Here is a 26,802-nt window from a genome sequence, read left to right on the forward strand (position 1 = left end):
GAAAGGGGCATTTTTTTGAAACAGGGTAGCCTAAAACTCACTGTTAGCGCAGACTAACCTCAACTCATGGTAATCCTACTACCTCAGCTTCCCAAGTACTAGGATTACAGGTATGAAGCACTGTGTGCATCTTCTGTAGAAAAGAAAAAGTCAGCTGCGCATGGTGGTACACACTTTTAATCCCAGCAATCGGGAGGTAGAGGTAGGAGGATCACCGTGAGTTTGAAGCTAGCCTGAGACTACAGAGTAATTTCCAGGTCAGCCTGGGTTAGAGTGAGTCCTTACCTTGAAAGAAAGAAAACAATAAAGAAAGAAAGGAAGGAAGGAAAGAAGGAAGGAAGGAAGGAAGGACGGAAGGAAGGAAGGAAGGGAGGGAGGAAGGAGGGAAGTCCTTCCTGAGAAATGACAGAGGAGTGGTCAGTACTGAAACATCTCTATCACACCTTCCAAGATTCAGGGTCCATTGTCTATAACTATGGAAGTTGTCAATAAAAACAAAATAATAAAAAAAGAAAAAGTCCTCTCTGAACCCTTGGGTCCAGGAAGACTTTCCTATACCTTCGAAGGACTTCCATTTTGCCACAAGAAAAAAAAAAAAAATTAAATAAAACCAGGGTTATGTCAGGCCAGCATGCAAATGCCAGAAAGTGAGTGACCTGATACGTAGAGGTAGGCACAGTGGACAACTTTACCCAAGGAAAAATGAGTTCTACACACACACACACATACACACACACACATGCTCACACACATGCCCGTGCATCCCTACTAAAAAGCAGACATGTGGGGAGGGACATGCCATGTGCCGAGGCAGAGTGCCCCTCTCCCATGTGTGCACTTCTTTCTACATGGGGGAAGAGTCTGACCCATGTCACACACCTGAATGCTTGTGCAAAGGACCAGCAAAGTTTAGACTCAGATCCTAGAATCCTTTGCGAGCCACTGGCTCTGTAGGAATGATAAGTGGCTGTAGGAGTAACTTTTTAAGATGGGCAGGATGCTTACATTGCTCTTCTTTTTTCTTCCTGTTCCAAAAGTATGCAATCAAATCCTGGAGAGGTTAACCTGGACTGTTTGATGTACATGAGCCACAGCAGGAGCTGCAGGGATTAAAACTAGCAATAAAATATGCTCCTTGGAAAATGAGGGCAAAATATTCCTGGATTAAAATCCATTTCTGGGGGGAAAATTCAGAGTTATGGGTGAGGATCTCTATGAAGAAAGCAGAAGTGTCTGAAGTCCAGACATTAAACAAAAGAAATAAACATAACTTTACATGGCTTCAACTAAATCTCAATGCAACTCAGTCTGTTGAAGAGACTCTACTGTGGAGCACAGGGAAGGTCTGAGTGGATTCCCTTCCTCCTGGGCATGCTCTGCGGGGGGTGGTATAGTGGGTGCTGATGGGGGAAGTGGGGGCAGGCCTCAGGCTTGGGTCCTGCTCCTAAGGTTTCTGCTTGCCTGCTTTGGAAGGAAAAGGCGCTAAAGCAAAAGGATCAGCAGCAGGCAGGTCTGGAGTCCTGGAGGAAAGGGATGTGACAGACACAGAGCCAGCTATTGACTGCTTATTGGTTTGTGAAACAATTTTGTAGGCAGCAATGGGCTGGGCTTCTGGACTTGACTCATTTTCTGGGCTATAATGACGGGAATATTTGGATAAAGACTGGGGGCGGAATGGTTTGCCAGCTATAGGACCTGAGACAGGTTCTTTCTGGGCTTGAGGTCCTCTGTTTCTGTCATTAGGATGGCCCCCTGCTTCCAGAGAGGATCCCCTGGGAGAGACGCTGTCAGGATGGTCTGCTGCTTGTACAGAATGGGAGGGGAGACTGCATGGTTGCACAAAGCTAGTTATGGAGTACTGAGCCTGGATGGGGGTGTACATTGCTCTGTCAAGGCCTGAGAGAAGCGGGACGTCGCCTGTCTTACTGAGGAGGCTGGCCTGTAAGGGCAACTCCTGGGAGGAGCCCTGGACAACTGTTAATTCCTCCATGCTTTTCTTCTTGGCAAAAGGAGCTCTCAAGAACACATCTACTTCCTCTGGCTGGGCCGGAGCCACACAGACCTTGGAGACAAATGGGGCTTTAGAGAAGATGTCCGAGTCCTTGGTTGGAACTCTTGAGCTCCTGAAGGGGGCTGTGGCAAAAACGTCTGGCTCACCAAGTCCATGTGTAGCTGGCTGTGTGAGGGACTGGAACTGGTCCTTTGTTCCACCTTGTGCTGTCTTTGCTTGCTCAGAAGAGCCTTCAGATGGAGCAAACGGAACTCTTCCTCCCAACTTCCCCTGTGGAGGCCTACAGCTATCGTCCTCCTCTTCAGACTCCATGAGTAGAGGCCGAGATCCACTGCAATCTAGCATATCTCCTTCCAGGTCAGTCCCTTCCTCCTCACTGCTGTGGAAAGAGCTGTTGCTTGAAGGGCCATCTCGGGCCAAGTAGTCAGACTCTAAGCTGTTCTGAGTCTTTGTGCCAGGTGCTCTAGAGGGATCTGAGTGGAGGACAAAGCCTTTAGTGCCTGTTGATTCTTTAAAGTGCTCTACAGTAATGACAAGATGAGGACTGGGCTCTCTTTGTAGACCTAGAAAAGCATAAAACACAGAATTAATGCTTTGGCCAGTTCATGGATTTTTAGAACATTTAATGGTCAACTGTGGAAGATACATTGTGGAACCAAATAATACATGTTGGAAATGGAAAAGGAAAAACAGAAAAATAAGTCAGGCAAGGAAAGTGCACACAGACTGTAACACAACCATCACTGTTTCACATTTTGAATTCATGAATGACACAGTGCACAGGAAAGGAGGTGAAAATGTTAGGCACACAGACATTCAGCGTAACTAGGCAATGCTCCTACTTGCAGGCCAGACACAGACACCTGCTCTACCTGGCTCAGAGCAGAATGAAGACAAGCCCAGTCACACATCTCTACATAGACCATGGCAGTTTGGGATTATGGAGAGTCATGTCTGGGGATGAAGTCAACTCAGCATGTGGCATGGACTCCACATGGAGGGACAGTCCCTCTGACAAGAAGCATAGCATGGCTGCTCAATAAATACATGTTTACTTGATGTGCATTACAAGCAGTACTCTGCACCACATATTTACTTGATGTGCATTACAAACAGTACTCTGTGCCACAGTGCCCAAATGCAAATACTGAAGTTACTTTCTAAGGGGAGTACAGAGTCAAATCATACTAAGTAAAGTACCTTCAACTGGAGTTACCCTAGAATTTCATTTTTAATGTTCTAAGTTAGCAAAGATCTCTGCTTAAATGAGTCCATCATTAAGTTCTTTAAGCAGGAGTAAAATGCCTGGCTGATTACAGAAGCATTAGCAAGCTCCAATATACTAGTAGATGGCTTTCTAGGTAGAGGTGCCGCCAGATGCTCTGGCTAATAAAATCAAATAGACAATTATCAGAATGCAAGAGAGCTTACCTTCCAAGACATATTAGCAGGTTAGAAGTATGTCATTGGGCACATGTTAGCAAGAGGGTAGGAAAAAGGCATATGTAACTAGGTAAGAAGAATCCAGAGAAAGGGCAGTTTTGGGGTGAGGGGAGTAAAATATCATTTCATCACAGGCTGAAAAAAAAAGAAACACCACTAGGGTTTCCCAACCCATCAGGATAAGAATATTAGCTAAAATGATTTGAAGCCATAGATTGTTGGTTCGTGACCTCAGAATACCCCTTCCCAACCTGGGACCTCTCCCTCTGTGCAAACCATCAGCTTGTAGAAATTTCTTCTACAAATCATCCCTTGCTTAAATTTCTGATTGAATTAATCACTCAGAAATAGCAGATTTTTTCTGAATCCCGAAAACTTCCTAGCAGTGGCTTTTTAAATAGCTCTGACCTTGAATACTGTTTTAAGAAACAAAGTTGTGTTTTTAGCCCATTTTTATTTTTTTCTAATGGTTTGAACATATTCAGTGAATTCCAAATTTAAATATTAAGTTAAATTCTATACTGGTGCTTTGTTGCTATCTGAATAATACCTGAAGAAGGTAATTTTGAAAAGAATAGGTTTTTTGCTTGTTTTTTTGAGGTAGGGTCTCACTGTAGCCCAGGCTGACCTGGAATTTGCTATGTCATCTCAGGCTGCCCTTGATAATCCTACCTCTGCCTCCCAAGTGTTGGGATTAAAAGCATACACCACTATGCCCGGCAAGAGAATAGTTTTTTTTCATTACAACTTTATTGTATGCAGTCAAGTATTCACAGGACAACATTAATTAGCTGGCTGATAGGAAATAAAACACCTTCTCCCTTGCACTATATGTGGAATGACACCATACTAATTTCTCTGGCAAGAATACTGATGTCAAATCTCAGAGATACCTACGTGATAATTTCTGGGTTGGGAGGAACTGAAATGAGAGAGAACAAAACAATTTTTCCAAAATAAATTTAATTCAGCAAGTCTTAGAGATGTATAAGAGGTTCCTAAAAGTTCTTAAACCTTCCTCTCACAACAGGAATTATACAGTTTTCACTTGCCAAAATTAAGGCACAACTTCTCATCTTCCCAAACTACCCTGAATGATCATGGTCTTACACATATGAGAGAGAAAAATAGCTTTTAGAACAAGAAATGGAAAATTCAGTCAATCCAATGACTAATTTTGGCATCACATGGATTGATAATCCAAAGGACATTGCTTAGAATAGTTGAGTCTATTTAGGGGAAAATGTAAATTGAATTTGTTCAAACCTACTTGAGTGCAGTGTGTGCCAAAAACAGCTCCCTATAGAACCAGGGGCACTGCTAGATTATATTCTGAGCACTATGATGTAGCAGGAGAGAAAGAGCCCATATCCAGAGTCAGACATACCATTCTATTGGTTAGAAAGCGGGCTTTTGGTTAAGAACCCAGTAGAAAATCCTCCAACTCAGAATATTATCATGGAGAGTAATAGGGTAGACCATATTAAAAATAGCTTTAAGAAGTCAGTCACAAAACACCATAATGTCAAGTTTGTAGGGAAAACTAGTATTTTTTTCTTCACAAGGACCAAGCCATTTCCTGTCTCTCAGTATCAACCTTTATAAGTAGACTAGAAATGTACATTTTTTTTTGGGGGGGGGGTTGTTTTCTGGCTTTCCAGGCTTAGGCTTAGTGTGTTGAAAGCCAGAGAAATACTAGAGTATAATGGAGGCCCAGACTTGTACATGACTACAGAGAGTGTGGGGATGGGGGAGGTAACACAAGAAACAAAACAGTTACACAAATTCTTCTTGGTAGTTTAAGGTCTGTTTTTTTTTAATATGGAAATATCCTCTTATAGGGGAAAAATATCAAGGAAGGATTTACCCAATTTAACCTCATGCCACAGTCCAGTTTCTTTGGTAACCAATGGCATGCACATCAGATACCCTGTGACCAAAGCACCCAATAGAACAATCCTGTTTGCCAGGGGATTAGGCCCAGGACCTAGCCTTACAACCTGTACAATGTTCTTATTTCTCAGAAAGCCTATGGTAGGCTTTGTGCTATAATTCTCTCAAACTCAATCTAAGCAAGTGATCAAAACACTTCAAATCCTCTTGTGATGCAGGATTATGTGTCAGGTTTAAAGCACATTGTTAGAAACTAGGGGAAACTTGATTGTAATTCATTTTTAGGCTCCAAGTTATACAGAGCACAGTAGGAACTCGTGTGTCCTGGGACTAGCAAAAACACCCTGATGACTTGGAAACTGTCCTGATTATCCTCTACTGACTCCCAGGCAACTAAAGCGCAGAATGACTTGTGTCATTTTGGCATCACATGGATTGATAATCCAAAGGACATTGGGTGACCCACCCAAGGGATGCTCTCTGACTAGAGTGAGAGTCATCATAGTGCTCTGTAAAGGAGCAAAACATGACTTAAATTTCAGAATTTTAATTTTTTCTATACCACTAACTGAAATAACAGTTATAGGGAAAGACATAATTTAAAAAAAAAACCTCCAAAAAACCCTGAAAACAATGGCTTGGTAAAATATCCCTTCATAAAAATTTCAAAAATATATTATCAGTTGAAATTCAGTCTTGGAACCAAATATAGGAATTGAGAACTGTGTAGTACACTAATAGTTTTTCTATGACCTCAGCACGAATCTTGAACTTTAGCATCTGGTTCTATGCCAGGCAGCTGATGTAAAACCCACAGCTGGAGGGGTCAGTAGTGGCTAGTGATGCTATCTATGCCTCTCAATCCCGGGAGTAATTAAAGGAAAGCAATTTCTTACTGGGCAAGCTAAAGTGTTTAACTAAATTGCCTGGGCATATTAAAGACTAAATTAGAGGGCAGCTACGAATAGCATTCTTTTTGTTGTTGTTTTTCGAGGTAGGGTTTCATTCTAGCTCAGGCTGACCTGGAATTTACTATGTAATCTCAGGGTGGCCTCGAACTCATGGTGATCCTCCTACCTCTGCCTCCCGAGTGCTGGGATTAAAGGCGTGCGCCACCATGCCTGGCAACATTGTTTTATCACCTGTGTCTGGCCCTATTGCAGGCTCTCAGGTTATTTCTTTTTTAAAAACATTTTTTTTTGTTCATTTTTATTTATTTATTTGTGAGTGAGAGAGAGAAAGAGGCAGAGAAAGAGGCAGAGAAAGCGAATGGGCGCACCAGGACTTCCAGCCACTGCAAACAAACTCCAGATGCGTGTGCCCCCTTGTGCATCTGGCTAATGTGGGTCCTGGGGAATCCAGTCTCGAACCGGGGTTCTTAGGCTTCACAGGCAAGTGCTTAACCGCTAAGCCATCTCTCCAGGCCAGGTGTTTCTTTTCTTTTCTTTTTTTTTTAAAAAAAAAACAACTTATTTTATTTATTTGAGAGATAATATGAATGGGCATGCCAGGGCCCTTAATTATTGCAGATGAACTCCAGACACATGTGCCACCACGTGCATCTGGCTTGTGTGGGTCTTGGGGAATTGAACCTGGGTCCTTTGGATTTGCAGGACAGTGCCTTAAACTGCTAAGCCAAGCCTTCAGCCCAGGTGTTTCATTCTTTTTGGTTTTTCGAGGTAAGAGTTTCACTCAGCCCAGGCTGACCTGGAATTCACTATGTAGAATTAGGGTGGTCTCGAACTCACAGCAATCCTCCTACCTCTGCCTCCCGAGTGCTGGGATTATAGGTGTGCGCCACCATGCCCGGCTCAGGTGTTTCATTCTTAACCACACGGGGCTTCACTGTTGTGTGTGGCCATGACTAAGCCATCCTTAGGATGTTTTGCAATGGGGTCCATGCTCTTCTTGTCCACTAGTACTTATCACCACTCAACAGTTTGCGTAAATCCTTTTTGCAGAAGTGTGTTTTAGGCTCAAGAAAACAACAATTGTCTTAACTTATTTACATTTCTAAATATCATACTCACATTTCAACAGATAAAAGTCTTTATTCCCCTGTATGTTTACATAAGAAATTTGTTTACAGACTTCTTTATACAATACTTGTAAAGCAATGTTCAACTCTCACGCTTTTACTACATGGGATACTTCATGTACATCTGTCAGCTTTGTTTACTTAGGAGGACAGGCTACAGACCCAAGGGGAAAGCCTTCCAGTGACGAAGGTGTGCGTTAACAGGGTAGAGCAGAAAAAGAGTAAACTCAGGACATTTCATCAACCTCTTTCCTTCTAGAAATTTCTATCACTTGGTAACTGCATAGGTTAGCATTACCCAAGAAGCCTCCAGCCCTGCTCTCCTTTTGTGAATGGAAACTAAGGAGAAATTAAGTAGGATCTTCTTACTGAATATTTGAGATAGAGGCTATCTGGGATTCACTTCAATCCAAGAAAGCCAAGCACATCCAACATTAAAAACATTACCAGTACAGGAAGGGAAAGGCTAATTTTGAATTAGCAAAATTATACTCTAGAGAGGAATATAAGGCAGTTTTAAATTATTGTTTCACTACAGATTCCACTCCCAATATTTTGTTGGGTAGTGTTTACTTGGCTTAATTCATCATGTTGTTGCACAATGCTATCATTATATTCCCAATTTCTTTTTTTTTTTCCTGTTTTTTTTGAGGCAGTGTCTCACTCTAGCCCAGGTTGACTTGGAATTCACTAGGTAGTCTCAGGCTGGCCTTGAACTCATGGCAATCCTCCTACCTCTGCCTCCCCTGTGCTGGGATTAAAGGCATGCACACCACTCCCGGCTATATAAATATTTTTACAAAGAAATTGGAAATACAAAGCCGGGAGTGGTGGCACACGCCTTTAATCCCAGCACTGGGGAGGCAGAGGTAGGAGGATAACTGTGAGTTTGAAGCCAGCCCGAGACTACCTAGTGAATTCCAGGTCAGCCTGGGCTAGAGCGAGACCCTACCTCAATAAAGTTATATTTATTTGCAAGCAGAGAGAAGGAGAGAGAATGAATATGCCTTTCTTGCCACTGCAAAGGAACTCCAGACACATGCACCACTTAGTGCATCTGGCTTTATATGGGTATTGAGAACCAAATCCAGGCCATCAGGATTTGCAAGGAAGTGCCTTTAACTACTGAGCCATCTCTTCAGCCCTATCCCCAATTTTCTATTGGCTCCTGCCAATAGACTGGAGAGATGGCTTAGTGCTTGCCTAAGCCTAAAGACCCTGGTTCGAGGCTTGATTCCCCAGGACCCATGTTAGCCAGATGCACAAAGGGGCGTATGAATCTGGAGTTCGTTTGCTGGAATCCCTGGTGTGCCCATTCTGTCTGTCTCTCTGCCTCTTTCTGTTACTCTCAAATAAATAAACAAAAATAAACAGAAAAATGTTCTTGCCAATCTAAAGTGATAGTGGCTACAGGACATTGAAAAATCTTACTGAGAAAGTTAAAAACTTTATCTGGGCCCACAGTGTCTGTAGAATTAATTTGTTTAGCTGAGCATGGACTTACCAGGCCTCTAGGGTCCTGGCCCCAAAGGCCTTTTCATTCCCATTCCTGACCTTTGGGAAGGTTTTGTTGGTTTGAATCAAAATAATCAAATTTCTGTCAGAAGCATAGCAAATGGAGAGAAAAAAATCAAAAACATTGCATCTTGATAAAAACTTTCTTCTTTTTCTTCCTTTATTTTTTAATTGACAACTTTCATAATTATAGACAATAATCCATGTTAATTCCCTCCCTTCCCCCACTTTCCTCTTTGCAACTCCACTCTCTATCATATCCCTTCCCCCTCTCAATCAGTCTCTCTTTTATTTTGATGTCATTGTCTTTTCTCCTGTTATGATGGTCTTGTGTAGGTAGTGTTAGGCACTGCGAGGCCATGGATATCCAAGCCATTTTTGTGTCTGGAGTTGTTTTTTCTTTTTAATTTGCTTTCTTTCATTTATTAGTAATCCAAGTTCTGGAATTCTAATTAGGAAGAGTCAAGTTCAACATTAAATGCCCCTAAACAAAGGGACAACCTCTTGAAGATGTGTTATAGATGTGACAGAAGTTCCCTTCCTCAGAGTGCTAAGCAAACCACACTCACTGTGTTCACTTTCTGCTACATGGGTTTCCCTGGGAATTTTTACTATTTTGATTTTGCATTTTGGAAATAGCTGCATGTTACTGAGAAGCAGAAGCATAGATAAAGGCCAGACATGGTGGCTCACATCTTTGAGGAAGAAATTCAAGTCCAGCCTGGGCTAGAGTGAGACCCTACCTTGAAAACAACCAACTAAATAACTAACTAAATAAATAAATAGATAAATTAAAAAATGTGGGAAAAAAGATCAGGAAAGTGTATCTTCAGGTGGTGCTGAAAGTGATAATGAGGTAACACAGTTGATGATGTTGCCTTATTACCTTCCTTCACGTTCTGTCTAGAGAGGGGTTTAAAAGATAACCCAAAGGATGCTGGCTTGCATTGTGAGGGTAAATATTACCTTCCCAAGCAAAATTGGGTGCCTCTGAGGAAACAAAATTCAAATTAGATAAAAAAAATTATGATGTCTACTTCAGAAATGATAATAAGTTAGGTGTGCCCACTTAAACCTTAACTCCCCTGAGAACTGTATTTCAAGAAACATTGGGAATTGAATTTGGTATGTAATTATTCAAATGCTATAAATGAGATATACAAATTTGTGATGGTTTCTGGTGTTATTACTTCTATGCAGTTGGGATAAAAGTACATTGAAAATGTAGACTCAGTATTTTCCTGTATTTTAATGGAAAATCCCTGATTATGTAAGTCAAAATAGCAGAAGTTTCCTGATACTGTCTTACTGGAGTAGGTAAGATTGTGTGCATATATTATAAAAGGAAAACCAATCTCTACATCACTGATGATTTAGGCTTCTATTCACGTCACTAATCAAGAGCAACTAGGTAAATAACAAAATCCCATTCTCATTCTCTGATGGGCAGATGCTAGAGAAGGCCATAGGGACAGCAGGAGCACAGAAGCTATCAGAAGAACATCAGGATTATGCAATCCTTCACAGTCCTTCTAAACAGCAAAGATCTGCAGACCCCGTGCTTCTGCCATCTCTCAGAGTCAGCCCAAATTACCTAGCTATTAATAAGCAACAGGAGCTTTCAGGGTCATGGACCAGGGCCTGGTTGAGGTCCCAGGTGGCTGGAACTGCCTATGCCTCTTCTCACCACTCTACCTTCATCAGCTCTGGCTCCACACTGTAAAATGAAGCGGCTGGACTCTGGTGCTCAGGTTCTCTCATTCGGCAGGTTTCCCACTACCACATACCAAGTTCTCCTCAAGTCATTCACTCAGTTCAGGAATGGCTAAACTAAGAAAGGCCCACCTTACTGGGGCATTTGTGTGTGTTCTTCAACAGAAAAATAGCTCTTCTTTTGAGTTCCTGCTCCTGAAGATCCAGCCCAGGATGATCTCTTGTCATTATCTTACCCAGGCTTTTCCCCATCCTTCTCCTCCTCCTCAGCTAATCTTTCATTTTCATTAGTGTCTCCATTAAGCCTTACTGAGCCAAATGACTATACATTATATATCAACATAATTATGAGCAACACACAAAAGCAATATTTTAGAGACACTTAAATCTAGTTTCTAGACTTCACACTTTATAGTTTCAATTAAATTGAGAAAGTAGACAGTTCATTACATTTCTAATATATGTGTATGAAAAAAAGCAAATATGAAAACATAGAACTAAAACATCATCCCATTTAAAAATAAACATTTCCTTCATGAGTTTACACATTCTTTCTACAACTGAGAACACAGTTCTGCTCCGCAGCTGTCTCCCTGCCCATGATGGGTAAACCATGTCCCAGTTCTCTATACCCTGCTCAAGAGAAGCTCTTCGGAACACCTCCATCCTCAGCAGCTGCCGCACCTCTGCCAATTGTGCAAACGATCTCTTCTCCTAGCAGAGGCCTCTCCTCAGCTCAACTAGTTTCAGCTTCATGGGAAGTAATTAAAGTCAGAAGGAAGACTGAGAGTTCACACTTCCTCCAAGTCTTCCACAGGCTGCTGTAACATCGCTGGCATCAAAGGTAGCCCTCCAGAGTGCGGTGTTTGCCGGCTCTTGCTGCTGCTAGCCCTACCCCTTTAAAGTGCAAATGTGAGGAAGAAGCAGCAAAAGTACTAGATAGAGAACACACAAATGTACTTGGAATTTTATTTGTAAAATCAGACGAACTTAGTTTCCCTTTTGATGATGGGTGATGGCACTCAAGAACAATGGGGTTCTCTGTGCTCACTCCTCTTCAAAAGGGTGATTATAAAAGTGCTCTCCAATAGGGAAATGACACACACTTTAATGAGCAAGTACATATACAAGGGTGACCATGAGGCATGTTGTCAGGTCAGTGCAGGGCCTTTATTCTATGAACAATAGTCTAAGGTTAGTGAAGAACTATGCTTTGTTTGGTCTTTTAAATCTAGGAAGCTAAGGAGAGCCAACTGAACATATTCCACTGGCTGCGGCCTTCAGTTTAAACTTCAGAGAGAAAGGTAAGTAGCTACAGTCAAATTGGGCCCAGCACACTTATTTCTGATTATAAACAACATGCTTATTCTACAGAGACAGAGGGCCTGCCCAAAGCTTAGAGCAAGACACACAATCTACTCAAAATAATTTCGTATGTTACACTGTAGGATTGCCATGTGTTATACAAGGGAAAGAGATCAAAACCCTGTACAGACACCTGATATCAGACTTGAAATGCCAAGTGGAAACCGAACTATTCAGCATCTTCATTTATACACAATTTACAATATTTGATTCAAAATAAAAATCACAAGAAAAATACATCTGTTTCTGCTACAATTCCTTCCCCTCCCCATCCACCCCCCCCATGAAAAGTCTTCTAGTAAAAGGTATTACCACCATTGTCTTGTTTTGGTCTAATTCTGTGATCCCAGATTGAGCAGGGTAACATGGAAAGGAATGGCAATGCTTGGGCTTTATATAATGTACATATCTTAGCCAATGATCTCAAGTGCTTGCATCAGTCTCCCGATGTGAGAAATCACGACTCAAATGTTGGGCTGGTTGCATGGAGTGTAAGATCCCATGGCTCAATTTATGATCAAACAAGGTCAAAGTTGGTGGGCTAGAGCTGGCTCAATTTCTCTTCACAAACACATCCTATCAGTCAGTCAATTTTGCCCCTTAAACTATACACCCATCTCCAGGCTTCTGCCTGGATATCTGACCAACTCAAGCAGCCATGTCCTCAGGAAAATGCATCAGGATAAAAAGCAAAAATGGACACACATTCACCAACATCTGGCCCAGAAGACAGAGTGCAGGGTTGACTTGGGGGCCATTCATTCCTAGCAAGAGTGAGAAAAGTGTAGATCCACAGGTCTTAATTACAGTCAGGCTTCTTTGTAGTGCTTCCAGCAGAGGTGAAGCTCATGGCAGATAGCACTTGGCTTAAGATAATGCTATTGAAGACAGTAATGAGAACATAGCAAACTAAGGGGGAGGAGCTGGCCAAGGAATGTATCTGGAGGGTCAGAGTGATTTTCTTTCCTTATCATGTCTACAGGAGAAGGCAAGGGGTAGGAGAAAAAGACAAGAGACCCCCTTATTTGCAGGTTTTTTAAAAAATCATCTTTCTTATAACTCCGTAATGAAAATGTGTATTATGGTATGAAGGTTACAGAACTGCATCAGCTACTGGGTCACCGCTACAGGTCTATGAGCTGATCCACCAGCAGCAAAGACCTGGCTAGGTTGGGAAGACTGGACTCAGAGCTCCCACTGCTGTTTCTAGAGTGCCCACCTGGAAGTGGAGAGAGGAATTCAGTACAAAACACAGAGGGTTAAGGTTTAGATGTGCAGAGCAAGCAAAGGAGAAAAAAGAAACAAAACAAAGAAACCTAGAGAAGTAACATTTTACATTTGCAAACTCTTACATGTTAATTTTTAAGCCAATATTAGATAGCCACCACCTCCCACAGAAAGTTGAAGCACTCCATGCACAGTCTTGTAGAGGCAGTGCACTCTGCAGAGATACCACTGGTTTCAAGCCAACATGCTTTGCCTGAGAATTGCTGGCTGTCTGCTAGCCTCCTGTCAGCATCAAGCCATCTCCTTTATAGAGTGAAAAATCAATTTCTGCTTAAGGAAAAACTAGAACATGCTTTTAAAAAGTAGTAGATGGTGTTACGCATGTTAGTGTTTTGTAGCATGTTCAAATAATTTCAATCCACCAAAGAGGAAAGACAATGCTCTGTAAGTGTCCAAGGATGCAGCAGATATGGAAGTACTACTGTTAGCTCTTTGGGAAGAGTAATTATCTCAATTGTTCTAATCATAATTAAAAAGGTTCAGTACTTCTGATCTATACCTTTAGGCTTCTACTGACTGAGAACACTTTCTGTTTGGCTCGACACTGTAGTTAATTAGTTAATTCTTGATCCTTTTTTCTAGACAAATCCCATGGCTGATGAGGCTATAAGCTTCCTACACTAGCACCTCTATGGCCATGCTCCCACCCACCAAGCAGGCTGGAACATTTCCATTTTAATGAGAGCTGACATCAAGTTCTTCTCTTTTCCCCAATTTCTTACCTTGTGGGTTTTTGGTTATCAGAACAGGAATTGGGTCAAACTCATCTTCTGCCACCTTTTCCGAGCCCTCAGGGACATCAAAACCTGAGATGAGATTACTATCTTCTGCAGCTTAATATAGAATATAAGCACACAAGTAGAAACAACGGAGGAAGAGATTAGCAAATGAGAGAACAGAAAGAGGCACAAAGTCCTTAACTATGAATAATCACTATTCTTTTTATAGGTGATAGTATTTATTTTTCTAAGTTGAAATAAATGTAGCAAAATTGGAAAATACAAGGAAATAGAAAAAATGCTTTAGAGTTAACTATGTTGTCTTTCTTAAGTGATTAAGGGAGAAGGGTTACTGAATGAATTCTCTCTAGTATGTATAAAGCCATTAACTATAACTGTGAAGTATCTCTTCAATGTCACTAATCTGTAATGAACAAACAGAAGCTGGCGAACATATGAAACATTCAAAACCTGGGATGGGAGAGGAGGTAAAAGAAGCAATCATGTAGGTGTGGGGGCACAGTTCAGTGGTGGGATTTGCAAAGCCCTGAGTTTGATCTTTAGCACCATAAGCCCCAGATACAGAAGAGAAGTAACAACTATATACAAGGCAGACAAAATCCTTCTGGACTCTTCTAGTGAAGGAGAAATAGGAGAAAGTTAGTTTCTTTCAGGCAGTTAGGAACAGAAACCCAAGGAGGAGCCCAAAGAGTAGCCACCTGTCCACTTTGGCAAAACTGAAACTCTGATCTGTCTCCCCAAGGTGGCTGCCAGTGAAACTCCCAGCAGCAACTTCTTGCTTCTTCAGCTCAGCCTCCCTGAATCAGCTCTGAGTCCACAAGCCAATCAGATCTTGGCTCCTCTCTTGAGGAGACTCCCCTTGAGTCTGAACCAGTCAGGTTTCTGCTTACATACCTGAGCCTAACGACAAGGCTCAACCTGATTGGATGTCAAGGAGATTACACACTTAGTCCAGCCCTCTTCTCTTCTGATCTCTCACTGGTTCTCTCTCTTCTCCTTTGCTCATGACCTGGCCTGAACATCCCCATGAGTCAGTTCCCCCTTCCCAATTGGGAAGGGAGACTACTTACCATGGCTTGGGTATTTTCTTCTTTGCTTCTGTGTCATGCTTTGGGGGTACCCTCTATGATGATATGTAAGATTTATCTTTGATCTCTGAGTCCTTCACTATGTCTTAATCCTTTTTGGTCTATTATTTGAATTGGCTTCTTTGTTTGATCTCCTGCATGTGTGTGGAACTTTTCCAGCTTTTTCCTAGTTTCCAGTTTCCCCTAAATAAATCTCATGAATTGTGACTTCTCTCTAAATAAACTCAATAATTCATAATTCAGCCTTTTCAAGTCCATTTTTGTCAAGTCTCTGTTTAGAATTGGATAATATCTCAATACTGGGGTTCACAAGATTGGGGACCTCTCCTATACTCCCCAAATCCTGTTATCACTAATAATTCAGATGCCACAGAGAACACTGGGGCACAAGATTGCAGGCACTGAGACCTCCAGAAGTTTGTTAAAACATTTTCTTCTCATCTAAATCTACCTTCCAGCAAGTACTAGATAAGAACTTATTTTGCAAATACTATTCCTCTGTGACTACACACTGCTACCTATACTCTAGCCAGACAGCAACTGTCTACACAGGTAACTGACCTTAGTATTCAATCATGACTTAAGGTGAATTAAATTCAAAACTTCTACAAGTTTAATCTTTGAAAACTTACTCCCCCTCCCCAGGCTGTGTCTCACTATAGCCTGGCTGATCTGGAACTCACTCTGGAGCCCCAGGCTGGCCTTGAACTAATAACCATCCTCCTACCTCAGTGCTGGGACTAAAGATGTGTGCCACCACACCTGGCAGAGGACTGACTTTTGGGAAATTCCTGTTTCTTTTTGTTTTGAGAGGAAAGAGAGGGAGAGACAGACAGACACACAGAGACTAGGCATGCCTCAGACTCTTGTCATTGCAAACTCCAAATGTATGTGCATGTGACTTTATGTGGGTACTAGGGAATTGAACCCAGGTCGACAGGCTTTGCAAGCAAACACCTTTAACTGCTGAGTCATCTTTCCAGCCCAAAGAATGCCTGTTTCTTTATATTCAAAAACTTTGTCTGGGCGTGGTGGCGCACGCCTTTCACCCAGCACTCCGGAAGCAGAGGTAGGAGGACAGCCATGAGTTTGAGGCCATCCTTAGCCTACAGAGTCAATTCCAGGTCAGCCTGGGCTAGAGTGAGACCCTACCTCAAAAAAAACAACCAACCAATCAAACCAAAAAAAAAAACAAAAAAACAAAAAACAAAAACCCAAAACAAACAAACAAACCAAACCAAACCAAACAAAAAAAACCTTGAATCAGATTTGATGAAATGAGCTCACTTTCTAAGGCCAACAAGTGTCATATTAATAATTGCAGTCAAAAGCCGGGCGTCGTGGCGCACGCCTTTAATCCCAGCACTCGGGAGGCAGAGGTAGGAGGATCGCCGTGAGTTCTAGGCCACCCTGAGACTACATAGTGAATTAATTCCAGGTCAGCCTGAGCCAGAGACCCTGCCTCGAAAAACAAAAACAAAAACAAAAACAAAAAAAATTGCAGTCAAGGGGCTGGAGAGATGGCTTAGCGGTTAAGCGCTTGCCTATGAAGCCTGAGGATACTGGTTCGAGGCTTGATTCCCCAGTACCCACGTAAACCAGACACACAAGGTGGCACATGTGTTGGAGTTTATTTGCAGTGGCTGGAGGCCCTGACGTGCCCATTCTCTCTCTGCCTCTTTGTCTGTCGCTCTCAAATAAGTAAATAAAAACAAACAATCCAACCACAAGCCGAGATAAGTTCTCAAAAAACAAAATAATAATTACACTCAGTCAGTGGATAGTTGCTCAACCACTGGCTGACTGTTAAGGTGCATGGCTTTAAATGGAAATATGGAATATATGTATTTTGGTTGTCAGAAAGTAATATTTTCATTACTTTGTTATTCAAAGACTTAGTAAACACACTGAGAGGTATTGTAACAGTGTTTAAGAGTACAAACTCACGTTTTTCACATAGGGAGGTAGGTAGTTCAAACACTACTAGCAACAGCTCCCCTCCCCCCAGGCATGGTCTCACTCTAGCCTCAGGCTGACTTGGAAATCACTCTGTAGTTCCACGATGGCCTTGAACTCATGGCAGTCTTAATACCTCTGCTTTTTTTTTTTTTTTTTTTTTTATTTGAGGTAGGGTCTCACTCTATCCCAGACTGACCTCTAACTCACAGTGATTCTCCTACCTCTGCCTCCCAAGTGCTGGGATTAAAGGTGTGTGCCAACATGGCAAGCTTTGGCAAAGGCTTTATATAAGGAAAACTCAGGAGCTGCCCAGCTCTTCTCCAGAGCACAGCAGAAGCCGAAGAAGAAGAAGAAGAAAGAACACCTTTACCTTTGTGGGTAGGAGCAGAGATTGCTATGGGGGCAAACTCTTCCAGAAGGTCAGCAGTAGGGTTAGAAAGCAGAGAGCAATCAAGCAGAGAATCTTCACCAGTGAGAGAATCTGAATGGTTAACAGCATCCCAGGTAGCGATGGCATTAAATAGCACACAATAACATGTGAGAGCATGTCTTAGCTTTTAAGTTACTGAATTTATAGGCTATATATACAAACCAAGGTAGAAAAGGGGAAACAAAAGCAGCATGCTAAAGGGCCCTTTGCCTGGCTGCCCTTGCTACTGCTGGTGAGTGGATCTACTCTACTGCTGCCACTCTCCACTGCCACTGGGACCCAGCTTTGTCAGCCTTTCAGTGGGGACGGCAGACCAGCGGCTCTCCAGGAATCCTCTGGGCCTTTTGTACCAGACTGGGACTACTGAGACATCAGTACTAAGGACTAAGCAGCTACCAGGTGCTTAAAGTCTCCAGACTCCAGACAGACATTGTTGGTCTGCCAGCACATATCATGTAAGGCAACTTAATAAATTCTCTTTATAATAAACATAAAAAAAGAAGCATGCTAAGCCTTCTGCACTTTATCCACATACTTCTAGATTCCATTTAACATTGATGCATAAATACAGGATTTTTAGCTTGAAGTTGCTGGTTAAACAAGTTTGAGATTTAAATGTCCATATAACTTAGACCAGTTCTTGGCAAGTACCAGTTGGGAAAAAAAGACTTTGAAGTAGAGAGCTAAGCTTTCCCTGAACACTCAGGAAGAAAGTGAAGGGAGGTACTGAAGCAGATTAAGGGGATTAATGTTAGCTAGCTATTGGCAGAACATGGTAAGATTAAACAGCATCTCCTACTAGTCTGCCAGATTTCCACACCTCTCATTAACAGTCTTCAAATTTGAATTGCCCCTTTGAACAAATCATGTGTTTTGAGTTAAAGAAGACAAGAAAGGCAAAATTCAGATATCAAGCAGAAAATGTATTCTGGGAGAAAATATTCACCTGAGGACAAGGATGGGGAACCATACTGCCTTTGGGGTGAATTTTTCCACCTGAAAGTGATATTTATCATCATATTTCATACGTATTTGTTTTTACTTCAAGTCAATCGGATAGTATTATCAAGGTAACTATGAACTTTAAAAACAGGAATGTAGAGCTGGAGAGGTGGCTTAGTGGTTCAGGCACTTGGCTGCAAAGCCAAAGGACCTGGGTTCCACTCGCCAGGACCCATGTAAGTCAGATGCACAAGATGGCGCATGCATCTGGAGTTCGTTTGCAGTGGCTGGAGGCCGGGCATGCCAATTCTCTCTCCCTCTCTCAAATAAATAAAGAATTAAAAAATGGAATGCAACCGGATGTTTTATAGACAGTTAAGGAGCTCTACTAAGACTGATTTATTTTTGTTTATTTTTATTTATTTGAGAGCAACAGAGTGAGAAAGAGGCAGGGGGGGGGGAGAGAGAGAATGGGTGCTCCAGGGCCTCCAGCCACTGCAAGTGAACTCCAGATGCATGTGCCCCCTTGTACATCTGGCTAACATGGGTCCTGGGGAATCGAGCCTCAAACCGGGGTCCTTAGGCTTCACAGGCAAGCACTTAACCGCTAAGCCATCTCTCCAGCCAAAGACTGAATTTTTGAAATTAGAGTCAAACCAATAATAAAGCCAGAGAAGATTTCAACATTGCTTACAGTTTAACAGCAAATCACCCTAGATGACAAAATCCTGTGCTGGGAACAGAATCTCGCAGGAAGAAGATAAACTATATAAATCCAGATGTCAGGGGAACACCTGAGCAGCAACTGTAGTGGTTAAGGCAGTTGTGTAGCTGAGCTGAGTTCTTTCATTAGGAGACAAAGGGAAACTGTCACTGGTGAAAAGAAATCCTTACCCCAGTGTTGGGGACTGAACCCAGGGCTTTGTACATGCCAGACAAGCACCCTGCCACTGAGCTATATCCCCAGCCCTGGGAAAGAAATTTCGTTTTTTAAAAATATTTTTATTTATTTGATAGAGATAGATAGATTGGGGGGGGTAGGAGAAGACAGGAAGGAATCAAACCTGGGCTGTCACACTTTGGAAGCAAGTGCTTTTAGCTGTTGAGCCATTTCCCCAAGCTCTTGGGAAGGAACTTTTTTTTTTTTTGGTTTGTTTGTTTTTGTTTTTTTTGAGGTAGAGTCTCTCTCTGGCTCAGGCTGACCTGGAATTCATTATGTAGTCTCAGGGTGGCCTCAATCTCATGGTGATCCTCCTACATCTGCTTCCTGAGTACTGGGATTAAAGGCGTGCACCACCATGCCCAGTGGGAAAGAACTTTTGAATAAAGAAATCCTGTAAACCAGGGCAAGCTTAGGTTTCAACTCTAAGAAGACTATGGCTCCAAGAAGTAGTCAGTTTTTTAACAAGGGAAAACACACGTAACATGTAGTGGCTGGGGCTTGAAGAACAATGCACAGTGTTCATTACATGGGAACTAACTAGGATGCAAATAAGCTGAGGCTCATCTATCACAAGTGAGAAGCCTGTTGAGGGGCGAGTAAGCTCTGCAACTGCAGAGACCCTGACTGACCTGTGCGGTTTGAGGTCACGGACTCTGTCTGAGACGGGAGGCGCTGGGCAACGGGTGGTTCCAGTCCTGGTATGAGACTCTCAACAGCAACATCAGCTTTTTCTTTGGTAACAGGGGATTAAGAAAGGAGAGGAAAAGGGAAGGAAAATGTCAGTCTTTTTAGTAACTTTTCTTCTTTAGGATTCTAAGCTGCCAGTCTCAGGTAAGCTGGAAAGCTGTTGCTGTGAGTGCCTGGGTTTCCATGACAGCATACATGTGCAAGACTAATCACTAGGCAAGTTCAGTGAGTTCCAGCTCCTACAAAGAAATGTGGAATCTAAAACACTCTCAAGCAACATATCTCTTTGTCAGAAAAGACTGGCTGCAGGAGCTAGACTCACACCTGTAATCCCAACGTAAGGAAGGCTGAAGTGGGAGGACTACCATGAATTTGAGGCCAGCTTGAGCTACTTAGTGAGTTCTAGGCCAGCCTGGGCTACAGAAGGAGACCCTGTCTCAAAAACTAACCAATCCCTGAGACCAAAAACCAACAGTAGCAACAGCAAAAGATTAATTCCAAAACACCTTCAGCCTTCAATTCTTGGGGTAATTTTTCTTCCTTACAGACCAAACTTGGAGTAAACATCCAGTAATCTAGCTGAGTGTGGTGGCATACATCTTTAATCCCAGCATTCGGGAGGCAGAGGTAGGAGGATCACTGAGAGTTTGAGGCCACCCTGAACTAGGGTGAGACCCTACTTTGAAAAACCAAAAAAAAAAAAAAAAAAAAAAAAAAAAAATCCACTAATCTGATGTAAAACTTCCAGATCCAGCCAGCCGTGGTGGTACACACCTTGAATCCCAGTGCTGGAGAAGCAGAGGTAAGAGGACTGCTATCAGTTCAAGGCTAGCCTGGGACAACTGAGTGAGTTCCAGGTCAGCATGGGTAGAATGAGACCCTACCTTGAAAAACAAAAACAAAAACAAACCAGACAAAAACAACATCCAGATTTATCTGAACCCTATCCCAAGATGTAGCTAGGAGGTGCTTTGTGCCACATGGTATCTTGCATTTGGAGGCCTATCTTTCTATAGGATCATGACATTCCATTTCCATGACAAATAGTATGAGAACTATTTGTCCAGAGACATTATGAAATTTCTAATGATCAATCCTTTCAACAGTCCAGAGACCTTGGGCATTTTATAGGTTCCTTCTGTCTAGCTTGTGGAACACAGAAAGTATAATTGAATCATCAGACCAAGTCTCTGTTATGGATTTTATTCATGGCACTTAACCCATGAGCAAAATATTTTCTGTTAAATGTATTTGTTATACGCATAGCCTTCTCATAAAGAATCTACTCAATTCAATTAATCCAGCAAAGTTGGAAAACAACTTTTTATTTTTTATTTATTTTTATTTATTTATTTTTGGTTTTCGAGGTAAGGTCTCACTCTAGCCCAGGCTGACCTGGAATTCACTATGGAGTCTCAGGGTGGCCTCGAACTCACAGCGATCCTCCTACCTCTGCCTCCCGAGTGTTGGGATTAAAGGTATGCGCCACCACGCCTGGCTTATTTTTTATTATTTTTAATTTTTTGGTTTTTCGAGGTAGGACCTCACTCTAGCTCAGGCTGATCTGGAATTCACTATGTATTCTCAGGGTAGTGTCGAACTCATGGCGATACTCCTACCTCTGCCTTCCAAGTGCTGGGATTAAAGGTGTGTGCCACCACTTCTGGCTATTTGAGAGAGAGATAGAAAGAGAGAGAGAAAGGGAGAGTGTGAGCAAGAGAATGGACAGACCAGGGCCTTTAGCTGCTGCAAATGACCTCCAGATGCATGTGCTACCTTGTGCATCTGGCTTATGTGGATCCTGGAGAATTGAACTTGGATCCTTTGGCTTTGTAGGCCTTAACTGCTAAGCCATCTCTCCAGCACAGGAACCAACTTAAAAATATATACATACATGTATATTTTTTTATTGACAACTTCTATACTTACCGACAACAAACCATGGTATTCCCCCCTCCCCCACTTTCTCCTTCATGACTTTGCTCTCTGTCATTTCTCCTCCCTCTCTCCATTAGTCTATCTTTTAATTTGATGCCATCATCTTTTTCTCCTATTATGAGGGTCTTGTGTGGGTATTGCTAGGCACTGCAAGGTCTTGGATATCAAGGCCAAATTCTGTCCAGAAAATTGTATACAAGGAGTGGTACCCTTCTTTTGGCTCTTACATTCTTTCGACCACCTCTTCCGCAATGCACTGTGAGCCTTGGAGGGTGTGAAATGAGAAACAAACTTTTTTGTTGAAGCTTTTGTTTTTCTACATACCTCTACATTCATAAGAAATTTGCTGGAGAAATCACCAGACATCATCAGATGCCAAAGTGACAGTGTTGTTCCCAGAGAAAATAGAGGAAAACATTCCATGGAGAGTTGTGTGGAGATGAAATAGCCATGGTTTCTGGGTTAGCACAAGGCACCTTAGCTATGAGGATGTCAGGGCACTTCCACTCTTCCCCAGGGCCATTCCCCACAGACAAGACAAGCACGACTCAAGAAAGAGTGACTTTACCAATCACGGCATCAGAAGTGCGGCCAAAAGGATCTGTCATAGGCAAGAGGTCAGGGAGCAGAAGAGAAGTGTCAGGAGATTTGAGTCCCTCGATTAGTTTTTCTAGGTTGGGTAGAGAGGTAAAGAAAAAGCAAACATGCAATGACACATTTAAAGCAAGTGGAACATTTCCTGTTTTCCATGCAAACATCGTTAAGAAATCAACAGTCTCACCATAAAGATGACTACCACCAAGAGGCTTTCCAAATTCACAGTCATTCAAATTCAAAGGCTATTTCTGCAGGGCATGGTAGTGCTCCCCTTTAATTCCAGCTCACAGGAGGCAGAAGTAGGATCACCATTAGTTTGAGGCCACCCTGAGACTACACAGTGAATCTGGGCTAGAGTGAGACTCTATCTCAAAGAAACAAAAACAAACAAAAGGCTTTTCCCCCAAGTGAGAGGTCAGTTTGTAAGGCATTCAAGATGGTTTTTTCAAGATGGGTTATTTTTATGAGATGTAATTTACATATGACAGACATCACCAATTTTAAGTATATAATGTGAGTTGTGACAAGTTTATACATTCTTATAATCACCACTAATTATAATGATATAGCACATTTCTAACACCTTAAAAAATTCCCCCCACATCCATTTATAATAACTGCCTCCCTCTCACTCTAGACCCCAGAAACAATGGACCTTTTTGTTCATTACCTTTTTCAGAATTTCCATCCTTAAAAAAAATATTTAATTTTAATTAATTTATTTGACAGAGAAAGAGAGAGAAGGAGAGAATGGGTGTGCCAGTGCCTCCAGCCACTACAAATGAACTCCAGATGCATGTGCTCTTTTGTGCATCTGGCTAACTTGGGTCCTGGGGAATCGAACCTGGGTCCTTTGGCTTTGCAGGCAAATGCATTTCCTGCTAAACCATCCTTCCAGCCTCAGAATTTCCATCTTAAATGGAAATATAGAGTTTGCTCATGGGTTAAGTGCCATGAATAAAATCCATAACAGAGACTTGGTCTGATGATTCATACACTCTCTGGTGTATGGTTTCCTTTTCTTAGCATGATGTGTCTGACAATCATTCAGGCTGTAGCCTGTCTCAGAAGTTATTCTATCTTATTGCTGAATAGTATTCCAGAATGTGGACATGTCACACTTTGTTGATGCAGTCTCCAGTTGACAGGTATTTGTTTTTCCCCCCAGTATTCAGCTATGAAAAATAATGCTGCCATTAATATCTACATGTCTCTGTGTGTTCATTCCCCTTAAGGGACTTACTTTCCAACCTAACTTTTTTCTAATTTCACCAAGAAAAAGTTTTATAACTCACCAACAGAACCAATTCAGTCTTGATTAAGTCAACTTCAATGGTCATTTCCTGTTTGCCAACTGTGATACACTGGCACTCTGACTTAACTGCTGTTGTGTAACAGGTTCTCAGAAACTGCTTCTGCTACAAAGTGTGGCCCCTCCCTCACTTGAGCCCACAAGGGAACTAAAACCAATAAGAAAGTTTGCCACCTTTGCCTTTGGTTTCTATCAGTCATTGGTACTTTGGATCAGAGCCTTGCTCAGCTCTGTACTAGGCATGTTAATTACTCAAGAAATGCCTGCCTAAAAACTGATGAGTCCTAAATTTACCTAACCTTACCTCATCTCACTTCAAGGCTGAAGGAGCAAAAGGTAAGAGTGACTGTTTTACTGTAGGCTTTACAAAACCCCATTCAGACATTCAGACCCCTGAAAAAGCTGATTCAGAGTTCTAAACCTAAACTGATCCAAGTCTTCTTGGAGTTCAGGAGCAGAGATCACCTCATGATGAGATCAGCTTCTGAACTGAGGCTCGACCCTACTCAATCAGAAACAGTTACCTCATAGAAATTGGCTTGTCTCCTTGAGCAATAAGGATTTCTTTAGAGTCAATTTGCAGATCCAGAACTAAGAAAGTGAATAATCAGACCACAGCTGGACCTCTCAACCTGCTGGCTCTTCCTCTATTTCAACACTAAGCTCATGTTAGTACCCAAACACAGGCTAAGAAACCAGATCTCCATCTTCTCAACACGCCTTTCACCATTACCTTATTTGCTTTCTTTAGGGTAAGTGGCAATACCTAGTTTGTTGCTCTTTCCATCAAACCTATGGCCTAGGACTCTGGTTATAGCTTCACCTTCCTGAAGCCTAAAGATGGATTGCTGTTGATTGTTCTGGGTAAATAAAGGTTATCAGAAGCCACTAGATTCATCACATTGGGTAACAATGTATAGTAATGTACATACAGTAGGATTGTTTGTAAAACAACTCCTTTAGCTCTCAGGTATACCTGAGAGTAGTTACTTCTTTTAAAAACTGATTTTAGTTTTTGAGAAAGAGGTAGATAGATAAAGATAGAGAAAGAGAATGGGTATGCTAGGGCCTTCAGCCACTGCAAATGAACTCCAGACATATGCGCCACCTTGTGCATCTGGCTCACATGGGTCCTGGGGAATTGAACCTGGGTCCTTTGACTGCAGGCAAATGCCTTAACTGCTAAGCCATCTCTCCAGCCCTTTTCTTTTCTTTTTTGTTCTGTTTTTCAAGGCAGTGTTTCACTCTAGCTCAGGCTGACCTGGAATTCACCATGTAGTCTCAGGGTGGCCTTGAACTCCTGGCAATCCTCCTACCTCTGCCTTCTGAGTACTGGGATTAAAGGCATGTGCCACCATGTCTGGCCTATGTAGTTAGTTTCTTGATCCTTGCTAGGGCAAAACACCTGACCAAAGCTGCTGATTGGAGGAAAGTTTTATTTTGGGTGACAGGATGGAGGACAAACTTCATGATGGCAGGAGGAGAGCATGGTATGAGCACAGGCTGGATGTCACATCCTTGCCACAGCAGGTGGATAACAGCAACAAGAAAATGAGCCCAGTTCTGGCAAGGGGGAGCTGGCCAAACTATCCATAAGACTGTCCCCAGAAACACATTCCTCCAGCAAGGTTCCACCTTTCAAACTGCCACCAGCTGGAGACGTAGCATTCAGAACACATGAACTTATGGGGGACATCTAATACTTACTTTTATTTATTTATTTTGTTTTTTGAGGTAAGGTTTCACTCTAGCCCAGGCTGACTTGGAATTCACTATGTATGTAGTCTCAGGGTGGCCTCGAACTCATGTTGAGCCTCCTACCTCTGCCTTCTGAGTGCTGGGATTAAAGGCTTGTGCTCAGCTATCTTTAACTTATTAAAGGCAGAATAGTAACTTAAAACAAAATAATGAGTCTCAGGATCTCATAAGAAGAAGGGAATTTATAGTTCATACTTTTGTTACAAGTCACATAAATTCTGACTTGCCCAGATACACTAAAATTAAAATGTCAGTTTGAGAAAAGAAGTGGCTTAATGTTCAAGTATGTACATATGGTATTTTAATGATTTTCAGCTTTTCCAGACCATTGGGAACTGAGATAAGCAAACAGATATTCACTGAAAGATAGGACTCCAGCTTCAGAGGTATATAGCAGGTTATCTGCACCATATAGATCAAATATAAGAATATATTTCAGAGTCTCAGCAAGATGATTTGATTAGGCACAATCAACACACTGCGGAAAAAAGACATTTTTATGTATGTGAAGTCATTTACCATTTTTGGAGTTCATATAATGTAGATATATTTAAATAACATGATACTATATTACAGTTCTCATTTATACCCTATGTATATAAAAGAAAAGAATGAAGGAAAAACTGAAAGCTTTGTAAAAGCAGGGGGAACTGGAGGTATGGTGGTGCATACCTTTAATCCCAGCACTCAGAAAGCAGAGGTAGGAGGATTGCTGTGAGTTCAAGGCCAGCCTGGGACTACAGAGTGAGTTCCAGGTCAGCCTGGGCTACAGTGAGAGTCTACTGTGAAAAACAAACTATCAAACAGCAGAAGGGGTAAAATAACAGGGAACCAACAAAGCATACCAGTACAATTTCAACAGCATTATTCATCTTGTACCATACATGACATTTTATTTGAAGAAAAGTTATTAACAGTATCTGACACAATTTTCAGCATACTAGTAAAAACAGGTGATTTTCCTAAAAAGCCTAATCTCCCATTATTTTGAACATGAGTTTTTGGCTTATTCTCACTCCTCTCCCCCACCCCCCACTCAACTTCTCTCTCTCTCTCTTTCTCTTTTTTCCCTCTCAAGGTAGGGTCTTGTTCTAGCTCATGCTGATCTGGAATTTACAGGCTGGCCTCAAACTCATGGTAATC

General features: G+C 42.0%; 1 protein-coding gene across 17 annotated transcripts in view; it reads right to left on the minus strand.

Annotated features, from left to right (window-relative positions):
* Positions 1–402: 402 nt before the first annotated feature.
* Aak1 (AP2 associated kinase 1) overlaps positions 403–26,802 on the minus strand; it is a 225,578-nt gene continuing 199,178 nt past the window's right edge. For 5 of the 17 annotated variants that reach the window (XM_045153151.1, XM_045153149.1, XM_045153148.1 and 2 more), the window contains 5 exons: positions 22,561–22,662; positions 19,997–20,098; positions 17,423–17,533; positions 13,988–14,098; positions 403–2,574 (listed from right to left, as the gene is read on the minus strand). In XM_045153151.1, coding sequence (XP_045009086.1) covers positions 1,445–2,574; positions 13,988–14,098; positions 17,423–17,533; positions 19,997–20,098; positions 22,561–22,662 — 1,556 coding nt within the window. In that variant the 3' untranslated portion in view covers positions 403–1,444. Of the gene's footprint in view, positions 2,575–12,351; positions 13,198–13,987; positions 14,099–17,422; positions 17,534–19,996; positions 20,099–22,560; positions 22,663–26,802 lie in introns of those variants that run through there. The other 12 variants (XM_045153163.1, XM_045153162.1, XM_045153160.1 and 9 more) reach the window with 10 other exon arrangements.

The sequence above is a fragment of the Jaculus jaculus genome, chromosome 6, assembly GCF_020740685.1.
Source record: "Jaculus jaculus isolate mJacJac1 chromosome 6, mJacJac1.mat.Y.cur, whole genome shotgun sequence".
Lineage (NCBI taxonomy): Eukaryota > Metazoa > Chordata > Mammalia > Rodentia > Dipodidae > Jaculus > Jaculus jaculus.